Genomic DNA, 22,983 nt, shown 5'->3' with positions numbered 1-22,983 from the left:
AGCTGCTGAACAACACTCTCCCTTGTCTCCTTAGCATGCTACAACTTATAAAGGGATAGCCACATTTCCCCGGCCTGGGCAGCCAGCGTGGGTGAACCTAGGACAAGGCACCACCCCATCTCAGAGCTAGAGGCGGCCCAAGGAAGTGGAGTCAGGAAGACGTGCTCTGTCTCTTACTGCGCGGCTACGGGCACATTTCCTGACCTCCTTGGACCTTCATGTCCTTGTCTGTAATGAGATATTTATGTATTTCCTATTGCAGAGATTAAGTGAGATGATATTGGTAAATTATTGGCTATTATTAGGCCAATAATAATAATGGGAGCTGCTATTATTTTTACTCGTAAGTACAGGCAAAATTTTCTTCCATTAGTTTTGCAAGACAAGCATAAAAACTTCAAGCATAAATTATATATATCGCTGAAACCAGTTTGGCTCAGTGGATAGAGCGTCAGCCTGCTGACTGAAAGATCCCGGGTTCAATTCCAGTCAAGGGCATGTACTTTAGTTGCGGGCACATTCCCAGTGGGGGCTGTGCAAGAGGCAGATGATCGATGATTCTCTCTCATCGATGTTTCTAACTCTCTAGCCCTCTCTCTTCCTCTCTGTAAAAAATCAATAAAATATATATATATTTTTAAATAAATTATATGTACCCTGGATATTCAGAGGAATCAGTACAACTTCAGTTTGCCCTCTTAAAGGTTTGATGAACTGAAATCCACATGCCAGAGTTAGATCCCATGGCCACCAGGTGGGGAATGCAAAGCTGCTTCGCTCTGCACAGCCCCTGCCCTGGGTCAGCCTCGAATGGGCGAGGTTTCTTTTCCATCTGCACCGAATAGGAAATAGCGCCAAGAACATCCTTCATTCATCTCTGTGGCCTTCACCCCCATCTTTCCTACTTCTGCGTTTCAAAATACATAAATTGTTTAATTCTCCAAGCTATTCCTTTCATCTTATAAGAACTGTTTCTCCTTTTCTGTTAACAAATCTTCTAACCCTGGCTGGATAGCTCTATTGCATTGTCCTATACACCAAAAGGTTTGGTCCCCGTCAGGACACATACCTAGATTGTGGGTTCAATCCCCGGTCAAGGTGCATATGGGAGGATCTCTCTCTCTCTCTCTTCCTCTCTTCCCCCTCTCTTTTCCTTTTCTTTCCTTCCTCTCTCCCTCTCTCTAAACATATCCTCAGGTGAGGACTAAAATTAGAAAAAGAATCTTCTAGAAATCCACATTAGAAAGCTCTAGAGAGAAAATATTTTTAAAGATCTCAGGGTTTTTAAATTTTTTCTTTGAATCTTTAAGTGCCTTTTTCTTCCTTATTTTCTATTACCTCAAGCACAGGTAACAGAAAATAACCCTCATGTTACCGTTTACAAAAGGCTGTAATTCTCCCCGGTTCAGAGAGGTGCAGTTCTGAGCCAAAATGCTAGGCTGGATGTTAAGCGCCATGTACATTGGTTCCCAGCTGAGCTAATTTTTCATTTGACAGGCATGATTATTCCCGTCAAATGCCTGCAATCAACGTTGATTTTTAGTTTTCTTTGACATCACAGCTATTTTATCAGTACAGTAATCAGAAGTTCTATTTAAAACAAAATTCTTCAGAGCAGTACTTCAGAATATATATTTTCTGATGCCATTTTATCTCTCTGGCCTGTTCTCAAAAGTTAAAGACACTCACCGCTCAGGATATAGCAGGGAAAGGCTTGGCTGTGTTGATAGAAGAACCTTAAGCCCTGCTCAACTTTGATGTTGACTAATCCTAGCCTTAACACAGAGAGAGGGATGGGGAGGAGGTGGGAGAAATAACTTGGTACCTGATGACTTTTCTTTATCTTGGGGGGGTTGGGGTGGAGACCTGGAACAGATAAAAATGGGGAGAGGGGGAGTTAGAAGGGGGGAGGGGGAGAGGGGCTGCCTTTGCAGAATACTTGACTCACCATAACCGCTGTGTTGGCTTTATTTACATTGCACAAAATATTATGACCTATACTACTCGGAGACTAAAAATGATTTTTATAGCAGCAAAGACTTAATTAACAAATAATCATTAACATGTCCTGGATTCTTTGACGTTTCTTTTCAGGTTAGTTCATGTGTTTTTGTTAAATTTGCTTCAGATTTGAAGGGAAGGTACTGGGGCTTCAGTCCACATTCATGAATCCTGAGTTTGGGTTAGCAAGATCTTGGAAAGTGGGAAAGGCCCACTGTTCCAGCACTTTGGAGGGGTCATCATGGGGATAGCGACCAAATGCCTGGCATCCTCAGGACATTCCCTGTTGTGAAATCTGTCCCTGTAAGTGCACCTGGAGCCTCGGGGTTCGTTCAGTGCAGCCACTGGCACGAGGGTTCAGATCTTATCTAGTTCCTGGGTCTGAGAGCCCAGTGCCCAGCTTCTTTAGGGGTGTGTCGTGCCCTCGGAGGGCATCTTACACTACAAAAACCCCCGGGAGTCTGACTTATTCCAGGGCCACAGCATAGACACTCCCCCAGCAGCGCCTTTTCGGAGCAAACCGCACAACTGCACCTGCCATGGGTGTGTTACATCCCAAGGCAAGAAAGTGCCTTGAGGAACCAGGTCGGGGTGGAATCAAAACAGGATTATGAGGGTTTTCCCCAACTGTTCTTTTAGCTGCAGAGCCTGTGTGTTAAATGATGTTGTATAGGGAACCTTAGCATGTAAAACAGGTCACAGCTGAGGTGGGGAGCTAGAAAACACGCCTCTTCCCCGACGACGCCACCCAGTGGCAGGCCTGGGGGACTCCGAGGACCTTGCAGGCTAGACCAGAGCCTCGGGGTGAGCAGCCAGGGAGGTATCTCAGCCAGACTGGGCCCCCTGTTCCAGCTCTGCTTGTGGAGACGCTCCCTGAGGCCCTCCAGCTGCTTGTCCCCACGCTTTTCTTGGTATCAGGCAATGGTCTTCTCCCAGGCCACGTGACTGTACCTTCCGGCCTGCAGGTTCTGTTTGGAGGGGGTGGGCTCTGCAAACCTGGCTCCACTCCTTCTCCTCCCAGGGGACCCTGGTGTGACTGGATGGCGGTGCAGGGCGGCGGGAGTGGGCACAGGTCGCTCGTTCTCCTGCCTCAGCCGGATTCCTCCTGATTGCATTTTGTTTTGTTCACTAGATGATGATTCAGATCTGTACTCTCCTCGATACTCCTACTCTGAAGACAGTAAGTGACTTAAAATTCCCTGATGATGGGGAGGAGGAGGGTGCACTGGATAAGGGGAAACATCTTCCTGTTTCCTGCTCTCAGCAGTTTTAAGTCTTTTGTACCCACTTCTCTTCTCCAGCAAAATCTCCCCTTTCCGTGCCTCGCTCAAAAAGTGAGATGAGCTACATTGACGGTGAGAAGGTAGTGAAGCGGTCAGCCACACTTCCCCTCCCGGCCCGCTCTTCCTCCCTGAAATCAAGCCCAGAGAGGTAAGTGCTCCTTCTCCCCGATCCGCTGTGACTTCCGGCTGCCACCCTGTGTGTGGCAGCCGGGTCCCGCCTCTCGCTGCTGGGCAGCACCCATGGGGTCAGGAATTGGGCAGCCCTGACCTGGAGTCCCTGCTCTGTCCTGTGTTAGCAGCGACGTTTGCTTTCGGAGTTCCCGTGTTCTTATCTATAGAATGGGGACACATTTTACAATACATTTGTTAGGGGTATTGCAAGGACAAGACAAGATAGTGCGAATAACATTTCTCAGTGCCTGGCCAAGTATGGGCTTACTTCACGTTGGCTATAACTCATCACTTTGTACCTTCTCCCCGGAGAAGCCTTGGTTGTAAGCTTTGTCATGTGTTTTTATACCGGTACTCTCTGTGTTTACTGACGGAGCCTGTAGCAGAGAATATAATTTTAGCACGAGCTACACTTTTTAAATATCAGTTTATTTGCACAGCATGTATTATTGAGACATAGGCGTGGATTAGCTGTAATGATGATGTTAGTCATGTCTTGACAACCACACAGAATGACCCAGTATTCTTTCATTGGATCCCGATGCCCGTGGAGCAACCCTCTCATGCCATCTGGACTGGTGTCCCTCGCATCTCCCACTGCTTCTCAACACAAAAGGGGCGCTTGCCAAAATGAATTACTTCTCTGAAAGACACACTTAGTTTCGCACCTTCCTACCTTTTCCATCTTCGTAGACAAATGAATAGCTGTTCTGAAAGTCCCACATATGCGTAAGTGGCATCTGCCTCAGGAGTTCGATAATGAATTTGAAAGGAAGGTTGAGTCTGCCTATAAATTCTTTGCAACTGCATTCATCAAACCGGGTGCATTCTGTGTGCAGATGGGACCACATGCTGTGAGGGAATCTCAGCATATATAAATCACCATCCCTGCCCGGCAGCAAAAGCTAAATATAATCACAGTGCAAAGGCAGCCATGTGCACGCATAAGAACTCTGCAAACTATTTTCAGGGATTCCTATCTCCTCTGAAACCCACCATTGGATCCAGTTGAATTTGTGTGCCAAATGGTGCAATTTGGGTGATTACTGGGGTGAAGTGTGGAAGAGGGAACAACAAAAGCAAATAACATTTCCTGAGTGGTTACTGTGGACCTGGTGATTTGCATGCACTTAGTCCTTTGCAACAACCCCATTTTTCAGATGGGGAAACTAAGGTAGCAATAGATAAGGTGTGTAGCCTGGATCACCAGCTAGCAAGTACTAGCGCAGGGATTGGAACCACAGCTGACTGGCTCCAGGACCTGTGTTCTCTCTCCTGCACGAGCATGAGTGGGAAGTGCAGGCATGTTTGGATGATAAGCTCAGGAGAGCAGAGCTTTGCTGCTGCTGCTTCCCTGCCTGCCTCCCTCTCTCCTCTGCTTCCTGGTACCTGGTTTCTGGTACCTCAGGCCTTTTGGGGAGCAAACCCAGAGCTTTAGCTGGTTGTTTTGAGAAGGGGACCAGCACAACTTAAACGCTTTGCACCGAGTCCGATTTTATGCTTTGGATTTGAAAATTCCTTGATTAGACTACAGTCAGCCAAAGTCAGAACGTGTTGGATGCCAATTTTCATGAAAACAGCTCTCATAGGATTCTTTTTCTACAGAAACGACTGGGAGCCCCCAGATAAGAAAGTGGACACAAGGAAATACCGTGCTGAGCCCAAAAGCATATACGAGTATCAGCCGGGCAAGTCCTCCGTTCTGAACAACGAAAAGATGGTAACGTGAATATTCAGGTCCCTTTGTCTCTCCCCGCGTGTTCTTTAATCCGGAGGCATTGTGCACTTGCATCACGTTCTCTTTCCCGGAGATAGATGTGCTTTGTGTAGGAGACAATGAAAAAATGAAGTATTTTTACCCTTTTCATTTTTGCAGGTGTTCATAGAATGAGTTCCGAGTCTGCTTTGAGAGAAGCTCGTCTTGTGGCTTTCTGGCGCTTTTATGCATGGTTTTAACGAATTTAGAATTTGCTACTAACATAAAGATTGATTTTGCTGCTGTCTTTCCTTAAACATCTAACCATTAATTTGGCAGGCTTATTACTAACTGGACTAAATTCGTGGTGGTTGTTTTTTTGTGTTTTTTTTTAAATATGCCTCTTATTTGAACACATATAAATTTTGTAGAAGGTACTACTAGTACATCACTAAAAGCTAAATAATTAATATGATGTTATGATTTGAGGGGGGAAAGCCCCAGGCTGTTAAAACAGGCGTTTCAGGCCTTCCTCTTCTGACGCGTGCAGTATCGAGGACGAATGTCACGGTCAGTCTGACTTACGGTTCACATCTCTTCTAAGTGGGGAAGTGGCCTGTGGGGCAGAGCAGACCACCCCGGAACAGGGAAGGATTTGTGCAAACCCATTAGTTTCCTATCTGCCAATCACACTTCCTTTTGTCCATCCTTCCTTTGAAAAAGCTGGTTCAGAATTCTGATCATGGTTAAAGGGAATCTCCAAAGCTCCATGACACCGCAGCCTCCGCCGGGCCTGCAGGATGGAGCTGTCATGCTGGGAACCGGATCCTATTAAAATGCCGTTACCACACTGCGCACACAGCAAGTCACCCCGGAGGTGCGGGGGCACGCTTTTCTCCCTCCGCCTCTCCCAGGCCACGTGCGTTTCAGGAGCGATTGGCTTCGCTTTGACTAAGATGAAAGTTTGACATCTTTGAAAGCACAGAGGGATCGGTAATTTTAATTAGGGTAAAGCAGCCTGCAGAAATGCTCCAGATTGCCGCTCCTCAGCATTTTCTGTGCACTGCAGTTATTTTAAGCAAAGAGTTCAGAGAGGAGCGGAGAATGATGCCTCTGCTCCACCTTTCGTTGGAGGCTCTCTCCGCGTTAAAAGATGGTAACCTCAGAAGGTAGCCTTCCGCACAGGTGTTCCAGGAGAGAAAGCCGTGCTCTGGGCATATTCCTGACCCTGGAATAACAAGTCAGGACACGCCGTCACATATCAACACATGTGAACGACCTCAGAGACTGTGTAGACCTGTGGGTGCTTTGTTTGGCAGAATTATTATTTACAGATGGTCACTTCTCTCGAAGCCTTGCCCCTAAAATTCCTTCTTTGTTTTCCCCTCCTCTCCTTAGTTTCTAATAATTTGACCACTAATTCAGAACTAGGGGGAAAAAATAACAGTTTTGTTTTATTCCTTGATACCACAGTGGTTACAGATTATCTTCCATGTGTTTACAAACCCGGGGAAGTAATACGTAGTAGCCCATAGGAGCTGTCTTTGAAGACCTGTCCTGATCACATGCGTGGATCACAGAGCACCATCTATGTTCCTGCCCAGAAGCCCCTGTGCTGTGCCAAGAGCTAGGCCCATCCTGTCGTGGGACGTAAGCGCCGGAGGGCCCATCACATTGCATCCGCGAGCTTCCACTCTGTTAAACTTCCTCCAGAGACTCCCTTTCAGAGAGAAATTTCAGTTAAACCTCATCTTTGAGCCACTCTTCACGGCAGTCAAGTCAGTCCTTTCTGTTTGATTTCTTTCTCAGCTATCTTTGAACAGAGAAGTTGGAACATTGGTTTCAGTAAGTGAGTCTTGCCTTTTGACATCCTGTATCAGGTTTGCCAGAATTTGAGGACAAACCTCCCACCCCTCGCTACCACACACACACACACACACACACACACACACAAACGTTAACTGTGGATGAGTGCACTAGCTAGCGACAAGTGTAGAACCTAAATTTGCTTTCGGGAATACACAATTCCTTTTTTGGGGGAGAAGGGGAACCATGCTTTTGCTTCCAATTTGAGGTACTCATGTCTGCTGAAGCCTGGCCATTTAAGTTGTGACCTCATTGGCACACCTCTCTGCAGTTTGCAGGAAGGTTGAATGGCAGGCTGTAAAGGCTGCCATAGAGCTCATCTTTGTCCCTGGAGCGAATGCCAACCACCCAGAGAAATAAAACACTATACCACCTTCAGAAACCCCACTACTTGGCAAAATCATATGAAGTTCTTCATTGCTGCTCGGCCCCTCTTACCATGGTGTGAATCCACGTTCTTCTCTTCTGGCTGTGGAATTGGAGATTATCGGTCAGGCCGTGCTTGGTCAGGAGTAGCCTTTTCAGGCTTTGTCCTTTTACTTTCCTCCCAAGCCCCTTACAGGACTTGGTCTCAATCCAACAAGTGCAGAGAGAGTGGCTTTCACATGCCACGCCCTGGGTTAGATGTTGGGGGAACAGTGGGAAGGAGGGACCTAGCGTAGGAATTACACAACTTACGTTTGCAAGTGTAAAATAAGGGGATTTTCCCAACTTGGTTTCTTGCCAGTTTGAGTTCCTCCCTGGCTTTTCAGGTCTGTCACTTAGCCCTGTTTTAGCTTCGTATCATTTGCAAACTGAGCAGGCCTGCCCCTTCTCAAGGGGAATGTGAAGGGTACAGTGTGGCTGAAGAGCACCGGGACTTAGAAGAACCGAGTTCTGAGTTCAAGTTTCGGAGCAGGTCCTTTAACCTTTCTGAACCTCCGTGTTCTCATCTGCAAGCAGAAGTATTACCTGGCCTGAACCGAGGTCATGAGTGAGAGGATCGAGGGCAAGAATGTGGGCAGAAGAGCCCCGAACATTATGAAGTGCTGTGCCAATCAACGTACCGCATTCAGATTACCATTTAGTTAAAAGTTGAAGCTGGTCTCTGGCTCCTGTTCAAGCAACAAAACTGTCCTTGAGGAGAATCAGGCATTTTCCTGGCAAGGGCCCCGCCCTTTCCGAGGGTTTTGCCAGCTGGAAAGAGAGGAGCCCCGGCCGGCCGCAGAGCACGGAGCCTGGCATTGTAGAGCCTGCCCTGCCTGCCGTCCCGAGATCCTGCTGTGCGTCCGGAAGGCCCCGCGCTGTTTGTCCGTCCCACCACCGATCCACAGCTGAGTTAGACATGGCCCGGTCAAACACAGACAGCACCACTGTGTGGTGTTCCCATCACTTCCTGGGCCAAACTGCTCGACATACCTCCTGCCTCAGGCCTGGCACAGTGTGACCCTCAGCCGTGAGACACTTTGCAATCAACCTTCAGCCGTAAAATGGGTTAATTCTTTCAGGACCAAGTACCAAAGCATTCATGCTGTTTCCTGGAAGAATTGGTACATTTTATTAAAAAAAAAAAAAAAAAAAAAAAAAATTAAAAAAAAAACCTAACCTATTCCCAGAGAGCAGCTTATAAATAGTCTCTAATAATAATAAACACGAAACAGGTTTCATGAAACGCCATCGTACAAGGACCTACGATGCCCCAATGCCTTAACTGTTTTTCCTGAATAGTATGGGCCCTGGGCCTCCTCTCCCTGAATAAACACAGAACCCATCACTGTACATGTTACAGAGCCCACCGAGGAGGAGCACCGTGACCTTCAAGACCTAAGCCGAAGTCCCTCAGGCGGTGGGGGGAGTTTTAAGCTGGACACTTCCCTCTGGTTTCAACTAACACATAGTCAGTGAACCTCAGTCAGAGGAACGTTCTCTGTCATCTTCCTCCATTTAAAACAAACGTAGGGAAAAGTTCCAGTGACAGTTCTGGTGGAAATAAATATTTTTATTATACTTGCAAGAAATAAAATAAAACGTAGAAATAATAGTAAAGGTTCTTCTAAGGATCTGAGAAGAGGGGAGTGGTGAAGACGTTTGCAGCATCCCTGCAAGCTGCAAAGGCCTGGACATTACGAGAAGGATCCCGAGGAGCTGCTTGGGAGCAGGCGCCCTGAGGAGGCCGCGGCCACAGCCCTCTCCCCCTGTGCGGGGGCCCGAGGGAGTAACATTGCTCACTTACCATTTTCCACCTCTGAGAAATGTGCATTTCCTTTTTCATATCCTTGCCGGAAAATCTCCCCCTCCCCTTAAGACTACCAAGGTTTTTGAAACATAGAAGTGTATGAATTTAATTAAGCCATGAGCCTCTAACACTTTGTCTGCTGTGAACGTATCTCCAGTTTATTAAGGGGAAACATGATTTGCTTTCCAGGCATTGGTTTTTAACTAATTATTTCCAGAAGCACACGTTATTCCACAGCAAGGTACCAGGACTTCATGAATACTTGATTAAATGTGGAATCTCATTGGTCCATTATCACTCTATGTGAACTACCTCTTAGAATCCTGAAAAGTGGGAAATCTAACTTATTTTTGTAACATAAGCCAGAAGGTTTTTCCTCCCCTGTTCTGCTATCTGTCTTGTTCAGCTTTTCCCTCGCTTTAATTTTCCCGGCTCTTTAACATTTACTTGTTAGAACATAAAGTATATTCTATCTGTATCCATCCCCTCTGGGGCTTGTTTAAGATGTTTCTTCACTCGTGTCCTCTGTTGTTACTTATATCATCTTTCTCTTGACTGTGTAAGGGACATGGTTTCTCACCTACTCATGTGCCATTAAAGATGCAGTATTAACAAATTGGCTTGTATAAAAGTGTCGAAATTTGCGTTTATTTTGAAAACCTTAAGGCAGCCTTGCAAATAAGTACTAAAACTGTACTAGCCCGTAAAAATTGTTTGCTCTACTCACCTGGCGTAAATGGCTCAATGTTTGGTGTGCTCACCAGGATATTTGCTCATAACTAATAGTTGTTTGTGAAGAGGCAATGAGATCCTCCTTTTCTCCCACAATATGGAGATACTGCTGTCCCCACATTCGTATTCGTGGTGGGGGCAGCAGTGTGATGCAGAGTTCCCCATCCACGCTCTGTCCTCCTGCCTTGGGGCTGAGCGTGATGCACCCACTGCGCCCTCGCTCAGGGGCCCTGTTTTATAAACACATCCTTCCCCACCTGTTTTAGCTTCCTGATGTTGCCCGTGTCCGTGGAAACGGGGGATTGCTGCTATTGAATGCAGTTCTCTCTATGTGTATATATATCTATATATATATCTGGAAACCACTGCATCTCTACTGGCCTGTTCCTATGTAATCTTTGCATAATGTTATCCTTCTCTCTCTTCCATTTCCCTGTCACCAACCCTTATAGAGTCGGGATATAAGCCCAGAAGAGATAGATTTAAAGAATGAACCTTGGTATAAATTCTTTTCGGAATTGGAGTTTGGGAAACCGGTAAGTTTAATAGCCTCGGTGGTTATAGACATTTTTAAAAATCATGCTGTTGCTGCATTGTCGCTGCTAAGGAATCATCTATTTGTAAGGACTTCAGGGAGTGGGGTGCCCCGTGTCGGTTGTCCGGTTGTCCGGATGGGATTGCCTAGTCTCACTCCCACCTGTAAGCTTTCTGTTGCTTTTCTTCACCAAGAAAGGTCAGTGAGCTCTGGATTTATTGCCAGAAAATCCTGAGAGACACCCCGAGATCCTTGCTGGTCTTAGTCCCTCCCACCAGTAGCAACGAATACCACGTGTCTGAGGATGACATTCAGTTGGCCATCCGTTCAGTTCCTTGGCCAGAGTCCTCATGGCATACTGAAGATAAGCGGGAAAGGGCACCACACAGCGATAGAGCTTTGAAAAGCACCTGTGCAGGGAAGTGCCAAAGCCGGTCTCAATGCAGGTGTGGCCCACGATGACAGCCCTGTGTCCTGTGACTTTCAGGGAATGATCTCTATGAGTTAGAAGAACATTTCCCAAAATTTGAAATGAGAGCTAGGAATTCCAGCAAGTTCAGCGTTGAACCTAATAACATCCTGCAGCTTCCCCCTGGTGTGTCTGAGTTGACTTTGGTACCAGAGGCTTTTTGGGCACTTAAAGGAGGGTTTCTTAGCCCAGTACTCCGAGGAGTATCCACCAGAAGGGAGAAGGGAGCTCATTTTCCTGCTGGAGATGACTGGAAACTGACTTTGAAACTCCAGTTACTTTAAATGTTCACCACTGCCAACTACAAAAAGAATTTGCAAGTGGAAGGTTAAGTGTATAAACGTAAAACATTCCATTAGATGTTTGTGTGAGACTTTAAGTATTGCCTCCAGTATTTGAATTACCGTGGTTTTATCTGCAGACAGGAATTAACTTTACAGTTCAGTCAAATGTTAAATTCCATATTAAGATGAAGACAAAGTAAGCTGGTGCTCTGGGATTTCTCTGTTGATTTAGTGATGCTGAGCTTTGTTTCAAAGTTCCTGCATCTTCTGAGAGGAGCACTGACTTGCAAACATGCTGCTTGTAGAACAGACAGACATATTCATTCCCACCCCCCCCCCCCCCCCCCCCTGTCCCTCCTTGGACACTGGCTCCCAATTGCAGCTAAGCTGTCCTGAGTGAACAGCGCCATCTAGTGACCAGTTGAGAGGGCAGCAACTAACAAAGTGTGCCCATCACTTCTTTCTCTCCCTTTTTTCTCTGCTGTCCACCATACAGACATCAATGGGTTCTACCCAGGCAGTCTCTTCCATATTCAAATATTTAACGGTATTTTAACCTTTTTCCTTTTCTTACAACCTGCTCAGTTATCTCACAGAAAAACCTATTGATATATGTAGTTCCACCCCTCTCCCCAATGATTGATATATATAATTATACCATATTTCCATCTGGGAAAACCAAAGCTATTTGCTTTAAATTATGCATAAGAAAAAGTCCATGCCATTGACTTTTGATGTCCACAAATTTCTAGCCATCTCCTCATTGGCCAAATAAATAAATTAGTTTTCCCTTTAATGTTAGCTTTTAGGAAACGTTTTGAAATGTCTCTAATTAATCATTTGTTTTACCAAATCTGTCACTGAAAATCATTCTGGTTTTGTCAACAAGAGACAGTTTTTCAGCCCCAGCACACACTAAGCGGGGGGAATCTGAGGAGCTCGGGGGATCGGCCCTGCTTCTACGGGAAGCTGGTCTGCGTGCCTCCATCCCATTCGTACGCTGAGACCTCCCGCCATTGGTACCGCTCCCCTGTTGTTCTAACTGCCTCTTACTTATTTAAAGAGATTCTTTTCCAAATGTCATCTCTCTCAAGCCACAAATTTTCCTTACATAGACTTAGAGTCCTTGAAGGGGACTCTCCTTTTTGTGTGGGTCTTTTAAAGTAGTGAAAGGTAAAACTTCTAAAGACTTACCAAAACCACGTAATCACTGTCTATCCTGAGGGAGCAGTGTTGAGACCACGGTTCCCATGGTCTGAGGCATTCGAAGGGTGGGCTCCTGTCTAGTTGAATGACAGGGTGGCATTACAGCCAATTTACAGCCAATTTAACTTGTAAGCACTGTCTTATCTTTTTGCAGTCAGTGCACGTAGAGAGACTGGTGTGACTTTGAAAGGTCCGCTTCCCATCCGAACCATCTATGCAGTGTGTAAAGTGCTTAAAGAAAAATGACTGTTAATAGCACCTGCTTTACAAAGTGCAGAATACATGTCTACAGGAATCGCATTGCTGTCCTGTTGCTGTGGGTGGTGAATGCATCTTGAAATCAGATTACTTTTCATTTGCAAATTTATTACTAAGAGCCTGGGTGTTAGCTTTTTTCTCTCTCCTATCCCCCCTCAGAAATTAATGTGATTTCTATAAGTAAGCTCAAGGCAAAATGTCACAATGTAAACCAATTAGAAAAAGCTTCCCTAATTGGTTATAATGAATATAATTACAATATTCCAGGAGCTGTTAAGTGACAGCAGAAGGGAGGGGGAGCTGTGTAAGAGCTTTCAAGCCTAAGTGGGCAGAACAGAGGGTTCCCCTGGGGCAGCTTGTAGCTTCCAGGTGTCCTACGTTTGAACCCCTCCCTCACTAAACGTACAACGGTTCTCCGGGCAGATTTCTGTTTTAGGCGTGTACCCTAATTCTCTCTTGAAAAGTTAAAGGGGAAAAAGAGAAGGGGGAAAAAAAAAAACCCACAAAATTAGCCTTCTAGGCCGCTGTTTAAATGCAAAGTAGAAACTCTGTTCTGTAAGGGAGATAGAGGATCTGGCTCTACCGCTAGCTGTGTTAACATCTAAGCAAGCAGGGAACGATTTTTAAAATTATCTCATCACCCATTTGGTACAGTTGCCACAAACCACAAAAAACACACTTCGTGCAGTTTGCCCTCCACTGGCCAGATCGCCGCATTGCTACATGGATGAAGCCTGCCTCAGAGATGTGGGCTCAGTGTCCATCTTAGTGTGAAAAGAACAATGGGGGATTTTAAAGTTTCGATTTTTGTTCAAATTGGTGTTAATGCTTTTTTTTTTTTTCTTCTTTGTGTCTTTTAAGTTTGCAATGTTTGGACTCCAACAGTGATCTGCTCTTGAGACAGAAACGTAGCCAGGAAGCTCCCCGTTAGCGCCCACGCCCGTGCTAGCTCCCCGTTGCTGAGCCCCGGGGTGCCCCCCTGTGTGTGAGCCGGTCTCCGTGTCTGTCTTTATGCTCATTTCTCCATTTCCTCCTCTGCTTCCCATCAGCCTCCCAAAAAGATATGGGATTATACTCCTGGAGACTGCTCTATCCTTCCTAGAGAGGATAGAAAGGTAATGCCTCTCCGGGGCGGTGTGTGTGCTCCTGGCTGGTTAGTGTGAGTGTGCTGTGGGGTTTGGCTCTTATTTTCTTCAATCACTTCTTTTTTTTTTTTTTTTAACTTGATAACTTTATTTTATTTTTTTGGCTTGGTGATAAATCTATTTAACAAAGTCTCTAAGATATATACTGATGTGTAGAGGGTGTGTGTGTGTGTGTTTTAAGCAATGACTTACTCTCCTGACATGTAGCGTTTGTCACAGTCACCAGACTCCGAAAAGGCAGAAGCTAGGTATTTCCTCCCGGCAGGTGCTGTGGTATCTGTAGTTCTCCGCAGCCAGGAGAACAGAGTTCTGGAGCTCTGGTTACTGCGGGGCTTCTGTTTTCCAGGCCTAACGCTGCATTCTCTGTCCTCGTGGCTTTTAGTCATTTCCAGGGAGCTAGCCTCTTGGTTTAATCATGCCATCTCTGCTTTGTTAAACTATCACCCTAAACAGGTTCATTTTTCAAACATAACCCTCCATTCTCTCTGCCTGTCCTCTGAACTAAAACCCTCTTTCCCATCTTTCCTTTCTTGTGCCAGACTAACCTAGACACAGAGCTCAACCTCTGCCAGACAGAGTTAGAGGCAGATGTAGGGGAGACGGAGACGCTTAGCAAAGCACCCCATGCAGACCTGGCGCAGGTACTTCTGTTTTCCTCCTGCTGCCCTGCCTGTCCCGGGCCCTTCGGTTTGGGCTGGCACTGAGGAGGGTGGGCTGGCGCTGAGGAGGGGAGTGTCTTGCTGATGACTGTGGAGCTGCATGGCTTTCTGGCTGCTGTTTTCCTGTCCCTTTCCCCAACTTGGTTTTTCTTTGGTTTCTTTGGAGCTTGGCATCTTCCTTAAAGGGGGGCTTTCCAGATATCCGTGGGGTGGCTGGTGATTGCTCTCAGGGGGGCCCTCTTCCTTTCCTGCCTTCGCCTTGGGGTGCCTTCTCGGGGTTTCAGGGAGCCGTGTTTGGGCAGCTGTCATTCTTGCAGCCTTGGGAGGCCCCAGCCTCGGAGACGGTTCCCCAAAACGTGGCAGTGATTCGATGCTGCTTATGCACAGAAACTGTCAGAGCTTGTGGTCTGAGAGGTCAGAAAGTTCTCAATGAAAAATGCGCTCCAGGGGCCAGGCCACATCACAGGCAGGCATCGGAAGCCCCATCTGTGCTGGCATTTCTGAGCGGAGCTGGGTCAGAGAGAGGGTCCCAGAGAAGCGGGCTCCCCGCGGAAGGAAAACACTCCGTGCGGAAACAAGAGGGACCTTAGAGGAAAGCGGATCCTTACAGGAAACAGGAAAGGAATGTGGGCCCTGCTCAAGGCGGGGAGGCCGCAGACCAGGGCAAGGAACAAGGGGTGTGAATGGATCGTGTTCACCTTCAGCCGAGCTGGAGAGCAGGAGGGTCAGACCACCGGCATGAGTGACGAGGGCACCAAAAGCCATGTGAGTGCAGGGGCGTAGCCCAGGGGAGGGGAGGAAGCAGGGGTTACCGTGGGGAACAGGATGGGGATAGACAACACGAGCTTTGTCCGGACAGAGGGAGCCTTGGGGACATCAGTATGACACGGGAGAACGATGGGAGAACTTCATGCAGAGGGTAGGGGAAGGACTTGGTGTCAGGGCATTTGTTTTGAATGTTGGTTGGGTATCACAAAGAAAATATGCAGGTGACGGTTTGAAACGTGAGGCAGGTTCTGTGAGACGGGCAGAGGCTTCCCAAGGCAGTTGCAGTCCCTGAGGAGAGGTGGTGGAGGACAAACTGGGGCAGACGAAGACACCCCCCCGGGACAGATGGAAGCCTGAAGGGAGAGTCCTGTGGGAAGGATGAAAGATCCATTAGTACCTATTGGACTGTTGGTGGCAGCGGGAGAGCAGGGGAGGGTCAGAGAGAGCATTCCCCAAGATGGAGGAGGAGAGAGGGGAGGTGGAGCGAGAGGAGCGGCCTGAGCATGACCAGGTGCTCCAGAGAGGCCCCCACACTGGACTCTGAGGAGAGGTCAGTGGGGTCGATAATCCAGAGGTTTCTAAAAGCTTTGGGGGCTGCTGAGTGGTGGGGGGGAGAGGAGTGTGTGGAGAAGGTCTGGAATACCCAGGGGTGCACACCGATTAAAATGTGATCCTGGAGGAAGGCGACGGGGTGTCCCCAGAGGGCTCAGCAGGTCGCGCAAACCTCTTCCCCGCGGGAAACCAGGACGTCGTCCAGAGGTGGGGAGACCCAGAACGGGGCAGAGGCCAAAGGTCAGGTTCACGGAGGAAGGAGGGTAGGGGAGAACAGGGCAGGCAAAGAGCTGGACGGATGAATGTGCAGGTAAGAGGGGTGCCTTCTCTGAGGAGCATGGCGGGGAGGGTGGGGACCTCCTGGGGTGGAGGTGCCCTCAGAAATGACAGCCCAGCAGGCGGAAGGCAGGTGGCTGAGCCCCTGAGGAAGGTCAGCTCCTTCCTTCGCAGTCTCTTCCTTTTTTCCTGGTGTTCCCTTTCCTCCAACATCTCCCCTCCAGGTACTTTGTTTCCCTTGTGATGGTCAGCATTAGAGATAGGAACATCTTTAAAAGTTAACTTTTTCATTGATTTATTCAACCACTACTTTATTTTTAAGAGCCAATATATTGAACCCTTTGCTTGTTTCCCTCCAAGATAACAGAAACCCTAAATAAACTACACAGTGTGTTCTTTTTCTCTGCATGTAGCTCTCGATTGTTCTCCTTTTGCACAGTGGTGTGTAACCTTGTAAAGCATTCCCCACTGAGGCTGAAGTGGTCATTAGCATTTGTAAATCTGCATTTCTCCCCCTTTTTGCACTTTGAAGTCTCTGGGGGCAGACAAACATCTAAACCCAGTGTGGTCTTTCAAAATACGTTTTTGTGCATTCTGTACCTAATGTTTTGGGTGACCCTCTCTCTGGATGTGGCATCTGGGGCGCATGAAGGAGTTGGCAGGGGTCTGAGGGTTGGGGTATGCTGGGGGAGGGTGTGCCATGTCATTAATGCATGTTGGCCACATGGTGGGCCTATCCCCCAGTGGGCCCAGGAGGCCACCTCCTGACCCACCCGGGGAGCCGCGATGCAGCCACTGGGAGGTCAAGGCCAGAGACAAAGAGGCCCCTCCCTCCGGGCCCGGCTACCTCTCCAGCCAGGCCCCCTCCACCCAGAGGCCCTGGCTAAATTAGGAAGCGAAAGGGACGCCCTTGGCTTAGAACATCTGAGTCCAAATAAATCACATACACTTTTCTTTCTCTTTTATACGTTTACAGAGCTCAGCAGTCAGCCCCACTCCGGACATGTCTTCAGAGCCTCCTGGATAGTAAGTTGCCCCTTTGTTTCTACGGCTCCCTGTATGGACTGTCCAAACGGGAGAAGCTGATGATTCGGACCTGTGTGTGTGTGTGGGTTGGGGGGGGGGGGGGGGGGGGGGGGGAGCAGTGTAGTGGATTTGAGTGATGTACAGTTTGGTGATAAATAGCAATTCAGTTCTGGTCTTCAATTTTTTTCTTCCATTTTCTTCTCCTCTTCCAAGTGAATTTTGTGACGATTCATATTAACCTTGATAAGCTTTACCTTTAGAACGTGAGCGGATTGGCGTGCGTTCAGGATCAAAGTTCACCTCATTTGCTGATCTTGTGGGGGGAGGTGTGACTTTGGGGGCTGAGGGTGGGGTTCGGGTCCTTGGCCTGGACCTGTCACAGGCAAAGATGGGGCCGAAAGGGGGCTCACTGGTCTGTTTCTCAGAGGTGTGGCTTCATTAGGGTTCTCGCTGGGTGACGGCAGCCTTTCCCAAACCTCCTGCCTCCTCTCTTCCAAATCAGCCAGCCCATCCCCCAACCTCCCGCGCCCTCTCCCAGACTGTGTCTCAGAACTTGGCCATGCAGCTGTTTTCCCAGCTGCCAATGGGTCAGTGCTGCCCGCCCCCTGCACACACGGTAAGGTGCCAGCATTGGAGCCTGTCTGAGAAGCCCCAGCTGAGCCTCTCTGTACCCAGTCTCAGGTAGGAGCTGTTAGGACCCTGACTTCCGCTGCTGTGCCCGAATTGTGTTATTATGTTTGTATAACTAATAAATCATAAATCATACACTCCTCGAGAGCCGGGTGCACCCGTAGGTCAGGGCGTTTGTTCTGGTGGGAGCAGCTCATCTCATCACCACGGTGTCTGTATCTTATGCTTCAAAATGTGACCAGAAGAGGAGGCAGCGCTTTGCTTGTTCCATTTGGGTTGGGCAGATCCACAGTAGCCAAGCTCACCTGTGCAGACTGAAGCCTGGCTTGCTCTGGATGCTGAGTGTATGGGTATGTGTGACAAACCGTACGGTCACTTGGGCATTTTGCAAGAGTAGTTTCATTTGAAAGTCGATTAACTGTGTTTGAAGTATTTCACTGGAAAATTGAAAAATACCCTTCCTCCTCTCAGGGAAGTGACCAATTCTCTAGCCAGATCTATTAATATTTCTTCTATAAATGTGTATATTAATGGTTATGATTAACAGACCCCAGAGTCTGAGAAGAAATTGGGACGGTGTAGTAGGACAGCAGTTAGGGGAAAGTTTCCTATCTTAAAGGACAGTTCCATCTTTGAGAAGGTCGGTATCGTCTCTTGGGCTCACTGTTGGGTTGGTCATCCAGCCACCAGTGTGACAGAAAAGAATCAGAGTTCAGCTATATCCTCAGGCTGCCTGCCCCTCCGCCCCACCCCACCCCCACCTTGGGCTGTGAGGCTCACTCTGTTTTAAGGAGATAGCTGAACTATGCCTTCAGCTCCAAGGATGACCAGTCCCAGGTCCTCCAGGCCCCAGACATGAACCCACAGACGACCTCAGGCTCTCTGCAGGTGAAGGGCTTCTTCAGGCCACAGCTCCCAGCAAACTCTCCTGGTCCCTCAGGTCACCTGCTGGTCAGCAACAAAGCTTGTCACTTTGGTGACCCTGACTGCCCAAAGCCTGGTTGGACCAGATCTCTCCCTGCCCCGCTGGTCCCAGGACTGCATAATGTAAGCCTACTGCTCGCTCTCCCCTCTACCTCCTTGCCCCATTCCTCTCCCAGAAATGCACAGACAAAAAGGCTGTTTCAGGTGGCCTTAGCTTCCCTGGACCAAGGCACTATGCTAGGTAATAAATAGGAGCATAATTGTCCCTTAGTAGTTTGGGGGGTAAAACCCAAAAAAGGAATGTTAAGTAAATAAGAATGTAAAGTGGGCCTAGTTACTTTGGCTCAGTCAATAGAGTGTCATCCTGCGGACTGAAGGGCCCCTGGTTCAATTCCGGTCAAGGGTACATGCCGTGTTGCGGCTCAGTCCCCAGTAGGGGGCATGAAGGAGGCAGCCAATCAATGATTCTCATTATTGGTGTTTCTGTCTCCCTCTCCCTTCCTCTCTGAAATCAATAAAAGTATATAAGGGAGGAAGGGAGGAAGGAAGGGATTAAGGATTAAGAGTATTCAGAAAAAGAAAGCAGTGCCCAGTCTGTCAGTTAGGCACACAGGTCTTAAAAGAAGTGGTGAAATGAACAACTTATTCAGCATATACTGTGCTCCAGGCACTATGCTTAGCTTCCGAATTCACCTCTCAACATTCCAGGACCAGGCATCTTTTTAACCTGCATTTTGCAGGTGAGGAAGCAGGCAGTGACACCCATGGCCTGCAGCTGGTGTGGGACTGAGTTGTTCCTCCAAGTTCTAGGCCAAGGCACTGGTGTCTGCAGTGCGCTCTCACTGCACCATACTGACAATAAACTAATAGCATCCCATAATTTACTGTCTTTCACATGAGTGAGAAAACCATTATGCAACTATTTGTAATACTGTATTAGCAGGATTGAGGGGCCTAATGCCGAACAGAGCAAATGGCTGTCAGACTCTGAGGATTTGTGTGCATAAAGCTATCTGATGTGTTAATTTTCCCACACTCTTATTTCTATCATCAGAACAGGTCTCCAAAGACCTCTTTTTTTCAGCCTTACTCTAGCTCACTTGAAATATGTGGCAGGGATAGATGAGGGTTTTTTTTCCTCCTGCTATTCGACCATTTGGGAATTTACTAGAAATTTGGGCTTGGTTTTCTCCCGCTTTGCTCAAATGAATCAGGTTTTCCTGTATTTGGAATTGGTGAGGAGCCAGCCTAAGTGCAGTGCCTGAGGCATAGCAAAGTGCACACTAAGTGTTTGCTGAGTAAATGAAGCCTCCGGAAGACTTAATTAACGAGAATCCAACTCAGCATCAAGGTCGGCAACTTGTGGATTGAATCTGGTTCCCTTCACCCGAGGGACAGGAATGACCTGCTGAAAGAAACATTGGCAAAGGCTCGACTTAACCCAGGGACTGAAGAAAGAGGAATCCTATGGCCCAGGTGCAAAGCTGTGGTCAGTGAAGAAGTGGTGGTGCTGCTTTGAGTCCACTTTAATATCTTGGAGAGACTTTAGTCTAGAAATTTATTATTAAGTTGATTACATATCACAATATTATTATAAAAGAACCTGGAAACAGAGAGGAAGAAATTCACCCCTTGTTCCAGTATCCTAATACAATCTACCAGTCCTTCCTCTCAAAAAAATATATTTTTTATAGTTGTGATCACAATGTATTTGTATTTTATTTCTGTGGAATTGCCAGATCTATTAATCAACAGTGTAGCCTACTCTTCTCCCTCATTGCTTAGCATTTCAGCATTCGTAGGCTCGAATACAGTCTTTGCCTAACCAAAGAGCTTTACTTTAGATGGCCAGTAGGTGGCACTCAAGCTGCAGCTTTCCTAAGTGGTGATGGTGCACTAGAAAGAAAAACACCCTTTCTCCTTAATCTAACTTAAGATCAAAACACAAATCATTGCCTGGAGAACTTGATGAAATATTAGAAACTTCCCAAGGCTCAAAAATGTCTCATAAATCTGTGTGTGTGTGTGTGTGTGTAGGCATTTAATTTTATGGAATCATTTATTTCAATAATATTTATTGAACAAAGGTGCTAGACACCAGCCGTGCAAAGGCTAGTCAGTTAAACTGCCTCCCTCAGAGGACGAACCCATGTAACGGGAGGCAGGCTTGTAAAGAGCCGTCAGAACCCAGTGCGGGCAGGCAATGATGGAGCCAGGAGGGAGGGAACGCCTGTTTCGTGGAGGAAGAAAGGTTCACTTTACAAAGGAGCAGCCAATAAAAAGTGATTAATAATGACATCATAACAAATAAGAAAAGGTAATTTTTTTTTTCATGCTATGAAAGGCTAGACAATGAACTGCCCTCCCCAAATTGTCTAGACGCCATCTCCCATATCCAGTTAAAAACTGTTATTTTTTGTTTCTTCCTGAAAACACAAGATGGTTTTGAACAGTGGATTCCATGAGGCTGGAATTTTTTTGTCTGTTTTGCTCCTTATTGGGTCACCACCTAAGAGAATGATGGATATGTAGTAGGTGCCCAGTAAATACGTGTTGAGTGAATAAAATGAGCCTTGGAATGGCATGGTGAGATCTTCTCTGGAAATATCACTGGCAGCAGTTTGCAAAGATGATTGGGGCCTGGGGGAGGGGTGGTGTGCAGAGTGCACAGGTGTCGGGGAGTGGCGTGAGGTGGGGACCAGGGAGGCAGAGACTGAAGGGATTAATGTGAGCTGGGTCAGGACGGAGTAAGCAAAACGTGCTGAAGTTTGCAGGGCAAGGAGGGAGGCGAGGGGGTGATTTTCAGGGCTCTCTGGCCTGGGTGATGGGAGGCAGAGGGATGGAGCTGGGTTTGGTTTGGAAGGTGTTGGGTTTAAGATGCCTGAGGAACATCTAAGTGGAGCTGTCTAGGAGGCAGTTGAGTGTGTGTATCTGGAGGTCAAAAGGAATGTCTGTGTGTATCTAGAGGTCAAAAGGGATTGGAAGGTGGACTTTTTGGACAGTCTCACCGCACCTGATAGTTTGGTAGAGGAAGGAAATGGAGGCAGAGAGAAACAGATTGTCTCTTCAGGTTTGTAAAGTGAGCGGTTTGCCTCCACTGCTCACATTTCCTGTTGGAGTCAGGCTGGAATCCCTACCCAGCCAGTGGATTGGAAACATTTGGCCCTACTATGATTGCTCTGCTCTCTCCCTTTATTCTTAGAGTGAGTTTCTGTTGAATCCCCTTGAAACTCAGCAGCCAGCACTGCCTCTTAGCCAGGGGGTCCATTCTCATCACTGCCTCCTGCTGGCCTGCTCTTCCCCAGCCCAAACCGCTCCGCCCTGCTGCAGAGCCGAGCTTCTGGGCCTGGCTCCTTTTGGTGACTCGGTCTTTCTCGGCCAGACTGAGGCACTTATCTCACCCGCTCTGACCTATTCGGACACAACTCTTTGACCTTTGAACAAATGCCTTCCCCACTCCGGTCCTCAGTTTCCCCTTCGGTAAATGGACAAATGGTGTCTGTCTTTCCAATGAGGGGGCCTGGGGAAGGTAATGCATTTGGAAACACTGTACCAGAGCTTTTAGACGTTGTTTTTAGACAAGTTACAGAAGTGTCACACATCTGGAAAAAGTAAGTCGGCTTCGGTATCAGAAAGAAAACAATTGGCCATAGCAAGTCCATCCTGAGAGGTTTCCTGAGGGCTTCAGGCTTGTCGTTCTGGTGGGAAGCAGGAAAAAAATGGTGATAATGGTGGAATAAAGCCAGAAAATGGGGTGGCGTTGACGGGGAGGGGGTAAGGGGGGTGAGTTCTGACAGTGGGTGAGGTAGGGGAGGTGTGAGGTGAGCAGTCGGTGTCATGGCTGAGAAGTTAGGAGGAACGAGGGGAGATGGGTCAGATGTTCTGTATGAGGGTAGAAGCCACTGTGGGGGGTCGCTGTGCTGAGGTCTGGTCGCCCCACACCAGAGCTTTCGAGGTGCTCCTCTCACAAAAGCGACCTCGGTCCACAGCTGATGGTTGGCAAGCCTGAAGGACACCTGTCTGTGGGTCTTTCTGCGGATGGAACGGACAGAGGAGACATGGGCTGAAGCTGAAGGACAAAATCAGGAACTGCAGCCAAAACTAGAGGGTGGATGGTGAAAGGGAAGTTTCAAAAAGAGGCAGATTTCTTTTCAATTAAGAAGTTCAGAGGGAATTCCAGGTTAGATGACTCGAACTGGTCTAAATCGGCATGGCCAGCTTGCCAGTCTCCTGAAGGTCCTCCCCTCGCTAACTAGAATGGGTGGCTTTGGTCAGTCAGAACGGGAC

The 22,983-nt window shown here is 47.6% G+C and overlaps 1 protein-coding gene across 50 annotated transcripts in view; it reads left to right on the top strand.

Annotated features, from left to right (window-relative positions):
* SORBS1 (sorbin and SH3 domain containing 1) overlaps positions 1–22,983 on the top strand; it is a 210,608-nt gene that overhangs the window by 149,405 nt on the left and 38,220 nt on the right. For 19 of the 50 annotated variants that reach the window (XM_045581918.1, XM_045581922.1, XM_045581920.1 and 16 more), the window contains 7 exons: positions 3,134–3,181; positions 3,303–3,432; positions 5,061–5,175; positions 10,417–10,500; positions 13,766–13,831; positions 14,401–14,502; positions 17,093–17,142. In XM_045581918.1, the coding sequence (XP_045437874.1) occupies positions 3,134–3,181; positions 3,303–3,432; positions 5,061–5,175; positions 10,417–10,500; positions 13,766–13,831; positions 14,401–14,502; positions 17,093–17,142 (595 nt within the window). The remainder of the gene's footprint in view (positions 1–3,133; positions 3,182–3,302; positions 3,433–5,060; positions 5,176–10,416; positions 10,501–13,765; positions 13,832–14,400; positions 14,503–17,092; positions 17,143–22,983) is intronic. The other 31 variants (XM_036438646.2, XM_036438666.2, XM_036438668.2 and 28 more) reach the window with 4 other exon arrangements.

Source organism: Pipistrellus kuhlii, unplaced genomic scaffold, assembly GCF_014108245.1.
Source record: "Pipistrellus kuhlii isolate mPipKuh1 unplaced genomic scaffold, mPipKuh1.p scaffold_m20_p_15, whole genome shotgun sequence".
NCBI lineage: Eukaryota > Metazoa > Chordata > Mammalia > Chiroptera > Vespertilionidae > Pipistrellus > Pipistrellus kuhlii.
The sequence above is the reverse complement of the archived record's forward strand: the minus strand, read 5'-3'. Positions and strand labels throughout refer to the sequence as shown.